The 13,317-nt window shown below is 45.7% G+C and overlaps 1 protein-coding gene and 1 non-coding gene across 4 annotated transcripts in view; both read right to left on the reverse strand.

Moving 5' to 3' along the window:
• Nucleotides 1–734: 734 nt before the first annotated feature.
• LOC120028698 (huntingtin-interacting protein 1-like) overlaps nucleotides 735–13,317 on the reverse strand; it is a 40,409-nt gene continuing 27,826 nt past the window's right edge. For all 3 annotated transcript variants that reach the window (XM_038973925.1, XM_038973926.1, XM_038973927.1), the window contains 14 exons: nucleotides 12,885–13,079; nucleotides 12,632–12,779; nucleotides 12,339–12,425; nucleotides 10,241–10,348; nucleotides 9,801–9,937; nucleotides 5,825–5,935; nucleotides 5,595–5,653; nucleotides 5,311–5,404; nucleotides 4,936–5,036; nucleotides 4,596–4,701; nucleotides 3,468–3,591; nucleotides 3,266–3,327; nucleotides 3,068–3,185; nucleotides 735–2,942 (listed from right to left, as the gene is read on the reverse strand). In XM_038973925.1, the coding sequence (XP_038829853.1) occupies nucleotides 2,932–2,942; nucleotides 3,068–3,185; nucleotides 3,266–3,327; nucleotides 3,468–3,591; nucleotides 4,596–4,701; nucleotides 4,936–5,036; nucleotides 5,311–5,404; nucleotides 5,595–5,653; nucleotides 5,825–5,935; nucleotides 9,801–9,937; nucleotides 10,241–10,348; nucleotides 12,339–12,425; nucleotides 12,632–12,779; nucleotides 12,885–13,079 (1,461 nt within the window). In that variant the 3' untranslated portion in view covers nucleotides 735–2,931. The remainder of the gene's footprint in view (nucleotides 2,943–3,067; nucleotides 3,186–3,265; nucleotides 3,328–3,467; nucleotides 3,592–4,595; nucleotides 4,702–4,935; nucleotides 5,037–5,310; nucleotides 5,405–5,594; nucleotides 5,654–5,824; nucleotides 5,936–9,800; nucleotides 9,938–10,240; nucleotides 10,349–12,338; nucleotides 12,426–12,631; nucleotides 12,780–12,884; nucleotides 13,080–13,317) is intronic.
• LOC120029241 lies at nucleotides 12,156–12,272 on the reverse strand. Its single transcript, XR_005473568.1, has one exon. It is a non-coding gene; the product is annotated as a small nucleolar RNA SNORA16B/SNORA16A family (small nucleolar RNA).

The raw sequence follows: 13,317 nt of genomic DNA on the forward strand, positions 1-13,317 counted from the left end.
CAGTAACAATGGTAGGAATGGAACTGTGTAAATACTACTATTCAATACTGTGCTGAATAGATTGAGTGATATGAAAGACATGGTTTGACACAATGTAATTGTTTTGTGGTATTGTGGGCTCCCTCACATAGTAGAAACCTTATTATTGAGAAGAGGGAGACATTTTTCCACAACACTGGTAAATAGTGGGTTAATATGACTACTACCCCCTCTCGCGCCATCTACCTTTAGTCCCATTGTCTTGAGATTGAACAACACAATGTTCCGGCCACAACTAATCACACTTATATAACAGTATTACTGTACAACTCACACAGAAGGAATTTTGGTAATCTTCCTACATTTAAACAACTATTAAATGTTAGACATTAATCCACGCTAGACAGTACCTAACAGTACAGAGACAGATATCCATCCTACAGCTCCTGTATCAATCACAATGATTAAAAGGGTCATAATAATTATCCCCAGCGCATTACATCTCATAGAATCCTTAGAAAGAGTACATGATGAGATAGCATCCTACGAGAGGAATGGGGCGGGTTATCTGGAAATAGCCTACGAGTCTCTCACTTAATCATTTGAATGATACATTTTCCTAATCACTTAAGGGTTCATGAATTAAACATGAACTAATTAAATATTCATGAACATTTCAAGGACTTTGAAAAAATTGCAGCAGCTTGACCAGTCCTCATTGAAGTGAGCAAAATAACTACACAAACAAGCTTTGGTCATATTAATGAGTTGAAATATTTATTTTAAAAACTGAAAAAAGAAAACAAACCCACATACATAGTTTTTAGTATATCATAAAAAGACATTATTTCAAATGTTATTTTGAGTACTGTTTTTCTCATCGACTACAGTGAGCGGCAGTTTGAAAGGCTGGCTGAGCTGGTTGGACTACAGACACAAACCAAAGGGTGAGAGGTTAATAACCAGGAAGTAGTGACGGAAGTACACCGCTAAATCGTCATTAAATACCCAGTGTCACAACTTTTTATATAAAACAGCCAAAAGCAGAGCAGAATATTAAAAACTCAAAGGGCATTAAGACACACAGGAAGACAAACTCAAAGAGCATCACACACAGAGAAAGTATGCTATGATTAAACCAGATCTGGGTCCAAATAGGATTCATACATTTTTGAATTGCATTGCTTTTCATTGAGCCTGACTGGAGTGCCAGATGGGCGTGTTTGAAGCACATTTGGGACTATTTCATTGGTTCCATTGCGCCAGGCAAGCTCAAGAGCAGCTAAAGTATTTCAAAAGGAAAACAAATACTGGATGACCCCCTACTAACCTAACTCATTGTGTACTCGACAACATACGATGTTCCCATTTCTTTTCATAAAGCCAGATTGAAGAGCACTAGTGTCCACTGGCAAGAGAGAGGTGGAGGAGAATTCATGACAGTCTCTGTAATGTAGTAGCTCTGCTGTGGAACACTGCCCTCTTGTGGCAATGTAACTTATTGGACAGGTCTAGGTATACCCTCCCTGTTTCAGTTTTCTTCCGTTTGGTGCCTAATGAACACGGCCCAGGTGTTATTGCTATTGTAGACAGATGGTGACGGAAGTTGTCGGTTTCTCTGTCTAGGCTTTACAGCTACGTCGTCTGGTGAAGCTGATAAGAACCCAGCAGTGTGGGTGTGTAGGGCTGCATTCCAATTCCCTGCCTTTCTGCTTATTACTTGCTCACTCCACCATATTTCTTACACCATCTTTCTTAGGTCCATTCCCTTCAAATCAATGAGGGGGAGACCCTGGGGAAAAAATTGTAAATTATCAGACAGCAGCTTATGGAAGTCCATTTTCCAGCTACGTTACAGAGACCCGGAAGCTCAGAGCCACACAGCCAATCAACGGTCCAGCATGATCAGGGTCGTGTTCAATAGGACACGGCGTAGGATACAGTTTTGCAAAGGAAAACAAAAAAGTGTTTCTTATTGGACACGTTCAGGTAGTACCTTTTAGATTCACTCCGTTTTCTTCCGTGGTGTGCCTAATGAACACAACCAGGGGTTCAAAGCAGCCCCAGAGCATCACACACCACTTCAACTTCAGCAGCAGTCCTCTCTGGCTGGTCAGACACACCACACTAGTATCTTTAGAGAACCTAAACCCCATTCATTTCAACAGACAGAGCTCACTTCAGGGCCAGATCTATTTCTAGTGTATCATCAGGGTAGCTGGGTGTATAAACAGTCAACTCTAATAATAATAATAACAACAGTCATCATGGTCTTTAAACCAGGAGGCGAAAAGGCAAAAGTCTGTATCTCGGTGGGCGTATAGCTCAGACGGGGTTTGGGTTAGAGAGGTAAAAGCTCACAGTGAGAGGAAAAAGAGGACCCAGGAGAAAAGAAAACTGGCGAGGGCAACAACTCTACGACTTAGAATAACAACGCAACAACTGTTTAGTGGGAGAAAAACACACGCGCCTGTTTTCGTTGCACTGATGAGACATTGGGTGGGCAAGGGGTGGGGTCTAACTGACAATCAGTCAAGTCTCCCTCTGATGAGGGATTGGCCCTTGTGCAATGCATTGTAGGATGTCTGGTTGTGAAGAACTTGTGCTCGTGGTGGGTCGCTCCACACACACACTAGTGGTGCTCCCACTGGGACAAAACGAACCGTTGGTAGAAGACAAAGGATCCATCAGCAGGTGTGCTATTCCTCAACAGTCGAGGGGGAGGGGCCAGGGAGGTAGTCAATCCATCCCTCGTCACTTTCCCTCCTCATCACTGTCCCATTGGAAGCCACCGGGAGCTAGAGGAGCATTTTTAAAAAAGCACCTTTTTATTTGGCTTTCATAAAAATAAAAAAAATAGGAAGAGAAAGACTGAAGAGTGTATAAATGGGGCAAGAGGCAGAGCGAGAGAGAAGTCAGTCTTGTGGTTGAAGGAGTGGTGGGGAACAGACCTCAACCTGTACCTGTGAGGAGAGTAGAGGGATATTAGACTGGGCTTCAACACAACCAAAAGGCCAAAAATAAATCACACAACCGCTATTTCTGCCATAGTGCCTCTGAGTAATCATGTTGAGACACACATACGCACCTTCATCCTCCTCCCCCCAGCCCTCGGCCACCCCAGCCAGCTCGTAGTGCTTCTTCCTTAGCTCTCCTAGACGCTCTCGCTCCTTCTGCAGCTTTGTCTCCAGCTCTAGAACCGAAACCTGACAACACACACAAAAACACGGTTTACTTAGACCTGTAACACACACACACACACTCAGCCACCCCACATTGCTCTTACCTGTGAGTCCATCTCCTGCCTCTTGATCTGAGTGAGGGTCATACTGGAGAAATCCATGGTGTCTGAAGCACACAGTCATAGGAGAGAGAGAGGGGGGGAAAGGAGGGAGAGAGAGAGAAAGAAATTCAGCATTCAGTCACAATACATGTCATGTTGATCTCTCACTGTAAATCCATGGCCACACTAATGTTAATCCACTCACCTTTCTCCTCGATCTGGGACTTCCCGGACTTGGTGGAGGCTACAACTCCGGCGGTGGCCTGTGTGACCCCTTTGGATGCCAGCTTCAGGCGGCCCAGGTTGGCGTTGTCTTTGTCTGCCTTCACCTGCCCAACAGACCAGAGAGTGGCTGGGTTACCAACACGAATGGGTCATGGGTGTGTCTTAAACACATGTAGAGATATGGTTGACACACCAAGTGATGAGAGAGATGTAGGTTGGCATATGTACATCCGGTTGTGAGTGAGTGTCTCACGCACACATGCACAGTTTCAGTTACCACATGGTAAAGTGGGTGGGGTTTTATCCTGCCTGTTTGGCCCTGTCCGGGGGTATCGTCGGACAGGGCCACAGTGTCTCCCGACCCCTCCTGTCTCAGCCTCCAGTATTTATGCTGCAATAGTTTGTGTCAGGGGGCTAGGGTCAGTCTGTTATATCTGGAGTATTTCTCCTGTCTTATCCAGTGTCCTGTGTGAATTTAAGTATGCTCCCTCTAATTCTCTCTCTTTCTCGGAGGACCTGAGCCCTAGGACCATGCCTCAGGACTACCTGGCCTGATGACACCTTGCTGTCCCCAGTCCACCTGGTCATGCTGCTGCTCCAGTTTCAACTGTTCTGCCTGCGGCTATGGAACCCTGACCTGTTCACTGAACGTGCTACCTGTCCCAGACCTACTGTTGTGGACTCTCTCTCTACCGCACCTGCTGTCTCTAACGCTGAATGATCGGCTATGAAAAGCCAACTGACATTTACTCCTGAGGTGCTGACCTGTTGCACCCTCTACAACCACTGTGATTATTATTATCTAACCCTGCTGGTCATCTATGAACGTTTGAACATCTTGGCCATGTTCTGTTATAATCTCCACCCGGCACAGCCAGAAGAGGGCTGGCCACCCCTCAGAGCCTGGTTCCTCTCTAGGTTTCTTCCTAGGTTTTGGCCTTTCTAGGGAGTTTTTCCTAGCCACTGTGCTTCTAACATCTGCATTACTTGCTGTTTGGGGTTTTAGGCTGGGTTTCTGTATAGTACTTTGTGATATCGGCTGATGTAAAAAGGGCTTTATAAATACATTTGATTGATTGATATCATTACACAAGAAGTACCGCCTCACCTTGGATGCGGCCACCAGTTGTGCAGTGCTGGCTGCAATCTCATGCGAACACACCATCAGCTCCTCGTACTTGCCCTTGCCCTGCACCACAAGGTCTGCTGCATCTCTATGGGAAACATTACGCAGAGCATTATGGGTAATCTAGTACATCATGCTACTATTTCAACGGTTATAGGCTATACAGTAGGGGCTGGAGTCATGTAGTCAGGAAAAACCTCTGGCCTAAATGAGTGTATTCCAGAATACCATGGTGTTGTGGAGTAGTAACAACACTGCTGTAACAGGGCTCCGGTGCAGTAATACAAGGTTACGTTAGAAGAAAAAGTGTGATACTACTTACACCATGACTGTGGCACCCCAGCCCACGGCTTTGGAGGCTGAGATCAGGCCTTCAGTCCAGCGAGAGTTCTTGACATAGAACTCCTTCATGGATGCTGCCCCCTGGTGGAACGAATATATTATATTGGAATACACACTGAGTGTGCAAAACATTAGGAACACTGAAGTTTCCCCCTCCATGTCAATGAGGGGGAAGCAGCAGTGGGCGCACTGAGCAGAAGCTATATAGGCAGCAAAGAGGGCAGCAGCTACATTTAAAAAATACAGCACATGCGCATAAATCTCTGCATCAATAGCCCCGGCAAGTCAGCCACTCCGTCCGTATATTATATTATTATACATTATGATGCACATATGATAGGTTTCTGTTTCTCACCCTGCCACTATCCACGATGTCCCTTTGCAGATCTTTGGAAGACAGAACGAGCTCTTTGATGGCCTGCATCAGGTCTGTACAGGAGGCCAGGATCCTATGGGGGGCGATAGAGGACACATTCGTTCGGCAGCTCCACATCTTGATCTGAAACGTTTCACTCATTTGAAAGTTATGTGATTCTCAAAGCCAGGGTCGTGTTCATTAGGGCACGCCATGGAAACGTTTTAAAAGGGAACGAAGGAAAAAGATTTGCTTTTCTTACTGGACATGTCCAGGAGACTCACCTCTCGTTGACCTCCATCTTAACCCCTGTGTCGACTGCACGCGACTTGTTGAGCATATCCTGTCAATGTAATAGAACAAATAGAGGAAATTAGACACCTTTTGGTTGGTACTACTGTAAAATGAAACCAGAGGATTCTTTTCACACACACATTTCTGTTTTTGTCTGGATCCTCCTTGGTGATGATGGTGACACACACACACACACGCACACACAAATTGAGCTGGTTACCTCTATCCTGGCGGCTGCTGACTCCACGGCGGCTGATGTGGCAGCCATTTCCTGCTCCACCAGATCTCCCAGCTCCCCCTGCTGCAGCTCCAGACCCCGAGGACGCAGTTTCTACAGACCAGAGAGACGGTGAGAGAAAAAGTGTGGGGGAGCTGACCTTTGCCTGAAGGTCAACTTCTAGTGTTGTGATATCCCCTCCACGGGTCACATACTTTGTTGAAAGAATAAGAAGCACTGAGACTCATCTTATCATGATGACATCCCCTGGTTTAAATGTGCACAAATAGGCATTATGAAGACGTTGAGGTTCTCAGAATGATTGCAGGGTGTGGACTTCCACTAAATTTAGTAGACCTATGTCACAACCATGTCAGAGAATTTCACAACCATGGCAGGTCAGCACTAATTCTTCTTATAAAGCATTAAATCATAAAACTTCCAAGTGACATGGCAAGCGAGAGCCCATGGCTAAGCCATAAAACAAACAAACAGTGGTGGACGCCAGTCCCCAACAAATGCTGGGACCTAACCAGTGGCGTAGTAACATTTTTCTAGGTGCCGCATCGCAAAATAAATGTATGACGTCACTGTTTCTCAATCAAAGTTTGTACGGACGTAGACCATTGAATAATACCATTTTAAAATATGCAGAAATGCATCATCTGCCTATACCAACACATATTGGCTCAAATACATACTGTCAATTGTGAATGATAATTCCTCTGGTTTTATCGGCTGCATATGCATGCCAACCATTTGATCTCAATCAGTTTCATGGGAATATGAATTTAGATCTTCTACTGTTTGAGCAAATATACGAGCAGATCGTGTTAACGTGCTACAGCATACACTATACATACAAAAGTATGTTGAAACCCCTTCAAATTAGTGGATTCGGCTATTTCAGTCACACCCATTGCGGACAGGTGTATAAAAATCGAGCACATAGCCACGTAATCGCTATAGACACATTGGCAGTAGAATGGCATTACTGAAAAGCTCAGTGACTTTCAAAGCTCGTCAAATGTTTGCCCTGCTAGAGCTGCCCCGGTCAACTGTAAGTGCTGTTATTGTGAAGTGTAAACTTCTAGGAGTAACAACGGCTCAGCCACAAAGTGGTAGGCCACACAAGCTCACAGAACGGGACCATCGAGTGCCGAAGCCCATAGCACGTAAAAATCATATGTCCTCGTTTGCAACACTCACTACAGAGTTCCAAACTGCCTCTGGAAGCAACATCAGCATAATAACTGTTCGTTTCCATGGCCAAGCAGCCGCACACAAGCCCAAGATCACCATGTGCAATGCCAAGCGTCGGCTGGGGTGGTGTAAACCTCAACGATACCTGCCCCAATGCATAGTGCCACCTGTAAAGTTTGGTGGAGGAGGAATACTGGTCTGGGGCTGTTTTTCATGGTACGGCCTAGGCCCCTTAGTTCCAGTAAAGGGAAATCTTAACCCTACAGCATACAATGACATTCTAGAAGATTATACGCTTCCAAGTTTGAGGCAACAGTTTTGGGAAGGCCCTTCCCTGTTTCAGCATGACAATGCACACGTGCACAATGCGAGGTCCATACAGAAATGATTTGTCGAGATCGGTGTGGAAGAACTTGACTGGCCTGCACAGAGCCCTGACCTCAACCCCATCAAACACCTTTGGGATTAATTGGAACGCCTACTGCGAGCCAGGCTTAATTGTCCAACATCAGTGCCCGACCTCACTAATGCTCTTGTGGCTGAATGGAAGCAAGTCCCGCAGCAATGTTCCAACATCTAGTGGAAAGCCTTCCCAGAAGAGTGGAGGCTGTTATAGCAACAAAGGAGAGACCAACTCCATATTAATGCCCATGATGTTGAAATGAGCTGTTGGACGAGCAGGTGTCCACATACTTTTGGTTATGTAATGTAGCTGTATTTTGTTTCAATTAACAACCATTCAGTAAAATCATCCTAAAATGTAATAAGAAATGACATGTTGTTTTTGGTCTAACACTAACGTTAAACTATGCTATTAAATTGGGTCTGTTGTGTAGAACACTAATTAATCATTAAGTGATCTTGCCAAAACATTTATTTACCTTTGATCTAAACTTTATTAAACAACCCCAATTCTGAGTAGTGGCGGCGTTTTGCTCCGGTGCGGTACGGCAGCACTAGAACCCTGGACCTAACATTTTCTGGAACTTACACTTACGGGAAAGAAAACAACCCCCCCCTCATTATTACCAAGACAATAAACATGGGATCAGCAGTTTCAGCAGAATAGCAGAGTTTGCTCCTCATCTCAATAACAGTAACTGATTGAGTAAGTACTGTTGTGACATACCAAAATTCTTCTATAAAATGGTGAGTTGGAGACGAGATTTGTACTCCTGATCATCCAGATTCCAGCATCCTCCAGCTATGATTCTAGCTACACCAACATTCACCATGGACAGAAAAGGCCTGGTCTGCTCTGTCCTCCTGTTGCTGTCCCTGCTCCAAGTATCTTCAGCCATCATCAGAGAACTCCAATCAATCAATGAACTGAGAACCATAGAGTTTAGCCACAGCTATACACGTCACGGTCTCAAGCTGCTCTACTGGTTCGCTCAACAGCTGACCATCCATGCCCGCACAGACGCCATTTCTGTTGGTTTCAACGCCGGCTGGAATATGGCTTCCATTCCTTTGGGAACACCGAGAGGCTACTCCCAGCAATTAATTTGACCACACGACTCTACTTTGCGGTGGGCAACCTCAATACAATAAGCAACCCCGGTGCTAGTAGCCTGCCAAATGATGTTGTTTATGATAACAGACGACCCTTTACTCCCGAGAAGAACATGATCGGATCATTGTTAAGATCCCCTGTGACCGGCTCGTTGTGGAAGACGTGTACATAACGCAGCCCCAACCGACAGCCATCCGGGGAGACGAATTCTACGACCAGGCAAATACCTACAAGATCAGTGTCGGCCTCTTGAGAGAGATAGGCAGACAGAGATATCGCAGCTTTTTTGCGAGCGGCAGGTTATGTTGCTAGAAACCAGGGCTGAAAGCAGATTGATAAGAAATCTTTTGAACATGTAGTCAAATTGTGATTGTTTGAGTGTTCTTTTTCAATTGTGATTCTTCTGATGAGATGCCAAGTGTTTAATGACAGCCTTATTGTTTACTTTCTGTAGTTCACTTTAAGATTAACTGGACATGTGTAACAGTATAACTTTAAACCGTCCCCTCGCCCCGACACGGGCGCGAACCAGGGACCCTCTGCACACATCAACAACAGTCACCCACGAAGCGTCGTTACCCATCGCTCCACAAAAGCCACGGCCCTTGCAGGGCAAGGGGCAACACTACTTCTAGGTTTCAGAGCAAGTGACGTAACTGATTGAAACGCTACTAGCGCGTACCCGCTAACTAGCTAGCCATTTCACATCCGTTACACTCACCCCCCTTTCAACCTCCTCCTTTTCCGCAGCAACCAGTGATCCGGGTCAACAGCATCAATGTAACAGTATAACTTTAAACCGTCCCCTCGCCCCGACACGGGCGCGAACCAGGGACCCTCTGCACACATCAACAACAGTCACCCACGAAGCGTCGTTACCCATCGCTCCACAAAAGCCACGGCCCTTGCAGAGCAAGGGGCAACACTACTAATAGGTTTCAGAGCAAGTGACGTAACTGATTGAAACGCTACTAGCGCGTACCCGCTAACTAGCTAGCCATTTCACATCCGTTACACATGTAGCCTATTCTAGTTTATACATGAATCCCTCCGTCCCTGCAGCCTGACTGAGGTTTTCATCAGTATCAACGTAAGTAACCTCCTCCTCCCTTTAACTCGCTAGTAATTGTGTAATAATCTCATGTTTTCATGAAATCAAATGACTGTAATTTGCACCTAAACTGTACTATGTACTCACATTTACTCTTAAGAATAAAGCAATAACAACAAAACTTGTATGACCATAAAGACTGGACTGACCTCTGCGGTGGCCAGGATGCCATCCAGTGCTGCCCTCAACGTTGCGCTGTCTGCCGTAGCCAGGCTTTCCTGCTCCTTCATCTGACCCAGCAGGGCCAGGGCTTCAGCCCCACACGCCTTCACACTGTCTGACAACGCTGTGGAAAGAGAGGGGGGACAGAGAGGACGGTCAGAGATGCACACACAGTACGGAGACTTAGAGGAACTGGGTGGCTAACTGCTATCCTGGTCCTTAATCTGTAGGGAACCAGGTAGGGAACCAGGCTATCGTTGCCTGTCTGCGCATTATCAGTACTTCTCTAACAGATGTATATAGGGACGTAGTGGTTTTTATAAGACATGGATCAAATCAAACTTTATTTAAAATCATGGAGCATTCCTGTCCTGGATGTGTGAGTGCACATTTCAGTTGAGAAGACACAGGGACAGCTCACACTCACCGTCCGCTTGCTCCACTGGCACCATGTGAGAGGTGGCACTGCCCTGAACAATGGTGTCGCCCACCAGGTGGGCAAGATGGGTCACTGCCCGCACCAGCTCCGACACACCTGGAGAACCAAGGGTCAAACTGATATAAAGTCTATATACAAATCAACAGGATATGCTACTTTTATATGAAGTACTTGAAGGCTGTAATGCTGAAAAACACTATTTGAATATAAATAAGCATTTTACCACAGCACCAGTCAAAATTTTGCACACACCTACTCATTACAGGATTTTTCTTTATTTTTACTATTTTAGAATAATAGTGAAGACATCAAAACTATGAAATAACACATATGGAATCATGTAGTCACAAAAAAAGTGTCAAACAAATAAAAATATATTTTAGACTCTTCAAAGTAGCCACCCTTTGCCTTGATGACAGCTTTGCACACTCTTGACATGTCACGCCCTGACCGTAGAGAGCTTTTTATGTCTCTATTTTGGTTTGGTCAGGGTGTGATTTGGGTGGGGATTCTATGTTCATTTTCTATGTTTTGTATTTCTTTGTGTTTGGCCTGGTGTGGTTTTCAATCAGAGGCAGCTGTCTATCGTTGTCTCTGATTGAGAATCATACTTAGGCAGCTTTTTCCCACCTGTGTTTTGTGGGTAGTTGTTTTCTGTTTTGTGTCTGCACCAGACAGAACTGTTTCGTGTTGTTCCATTTTGTCTCAAGTGTTCAGTTTAAATAAATAATCATGAACACTTACCACGCTGCGCTTTGGTCCGATCCTTCTTCCTCCGACGACCGTTGCATGGCATTCTCTCAACCAGCAATGATTGTCCCACTAAGCGCAAACCAGATGGGATGGCATATCACTGCAGAATGCTGTGGTAACCATGCTGGTTAATTGTGCCTTGAATTCTAAATAAATCACTGACAGTGTCACCAGCAAAGCACCCCCACACCATCACACCTCATCCTCCATGCTTCACGGTGGGAACCACACATGCGGAGGTCATCCGTTCACCTACTCTGCGTCTCACAAAGTCACGGCAGTTGAGTCCAAATTTGAGATTTTTGGTTCCATCAGACCAACGGACAGATTTCCACCAGTCTAATGTCCATTGCTCATGTTTCTTGGCCCAAGCAAGTCTCTTATTATTGGTGTCCTTCAGTAGTGGTTTCTTTGCAGCAATTCAACCATGAAGGCCTGATTCACACAGTCTCCTCCTGACAGTTGATGTTGAGATGTGTCTGTTACTTGAACTCTGTGAAGCATTTATTTGGGCTGCAATTTCTGAGGCTGGTACCTCTAATGAACTTATCCTCTGCAGCAGAGGTACCTCTGGGTCTTCCTTTCCTTTGGCGGCCCTCATGAGAGCCAGTTTCATAATAGCGCTTGATGGTGTTTGCGACTACACTTGAAGAAACATTCAAATTTTCCGAATTGACTGACCTTCATATCTTAAAGATGGACTGTCATTTCTCTTTGCTTATTTGAGCTGTTCTTGCCACAATATGGACTTGGTCTTTTACGAAATAGGGCTATCTTCTGTATACCAACTCTACCTTGTCACAACACAACTGATTGGCTCAAACGCATTAAGGAAAGAAATTCCACAAATTAACTTTTAACAAGGCACACCTGTTAATTGAAATACATTCCAGGTGACCACCTCATGAAGCTGGTTGAGAGAATGCCAAGAGTGTGCATAGCTGTCATCAAGGCAAAGGGTAGCTACTTTGAAGAATCTAACATATATTTGATTTGTTTAACACTGTTTTGGTTACTACATGATTCCATATGTGTTATTTCATAGTTTTGATGTCTTCACTATTACTGTTGTAGAAAATAGTAAAAATAAAGAAAAACCCTTGAATGAGTAGGTGTGTCCAAACTTTTGACTGGTACTGTATATATATACACATGTCCTTCCCGTTAATGTTGCCGAGGTTAATTACTGTCAAACTGCACAGAGACCGTCGGTGGCTACCTTTTGACCTGCTACACAAGAACGACGACGGCTTCAATAGGTGCCTGAAAGTAGATTGTGTGTGTGATGGCACAATGCTGTCTAAGGGAGTGAGGGAGAAGATCTGCGTCTGACCTGTGTTGTCTGCCAGGTAGCCGTCTCTGGCAGAGTGAAGTCTGTCCATACAGTCCAGAGATGCCTGACACCTGGACGCCAGGTAGTCTACACACAACGAGGGTACACAGTGAGGGGGAGGCATCTTCCACCATACAAACACACCACTATGAGGGGACATCATCCTACATCACACACACACACAGCACGGGTTTCACAATGTAGCATCATCTCAGACGGTCGGACGGACAGACAGGAACAAAGCTGGAGTCAGGTGTGCATAAGACAGAGGTTGGAGAGGGTTAGGGGCTGACCTGCAGAGCTGGTGCAGCTGATGTGTGCTGGGTCGTCAAGCTGGGCCAGTGAGTCCTGGACTATCCTCTCTGCCTCCTCCACAGCCCCCTGTAGGGTGGACCAGCGGGCTGCCACCAGCTGGCTCTCCAGGGCCTGCTCCCTGCTCTCCTATCCACACAGGGTCAGTGAGAGAATCAGATATCACACACGCTCACTGACAGGCTGAAACACAGGCGCACACGCACACAAACAGCTACCTCCCCTGAAACACACCTTCTCATTGAGTTGGTTCTGTAGGGCCTCGGCAGTCTTCACTCCACTTTCCCTCTCACTGGCCAGGCTGCTCTGAACACGCTCTAGCTCCTCCCCAAGGCCTGCAAGCTCCTCCTCTTTCTTCAACAAGGATCCCGCTAGCGCCACCTTCTCCGATTCCACAGTCGAGAGCTGCGAACTGAGCTCCTCACTCGACTGAGATTGAGAGACAGAGAGAAGGAAAGTGAGTGAATTGTCAATTGTCAAAGATCCCAGCCACCCCAGTCATAGACTGTTCTCTCTGCTACCTCATGGCAAGCGGTACCGGAGCGCCAAGTCTAGGTCCAAGAGGCTTCTAAACAGCTTCTACCCCCAAGTCATAAGACTCCTGAATAGGTAATCAAATGGCTACCCGGACTATTTGCATTTTGTCCCGCCCCCCAACCCCTTTTAC

This window comes from Salvelinus namaycush, chromosome 34 (genome assembly GCF_016432855.1).
Source record: "Salvelinus namaycush isolate Seneca chromosome 34, SaNama_1.0, whole genome shotgun sequence".
In the NCBI taxonomy this organism is placed as follows: domain Eukaryota; kingdom Metazoa; phylum Chordata; class Actinopteri; order Salmoniformes; family Salmonidae; genus Salvelinus; species Salvelinus namaycush.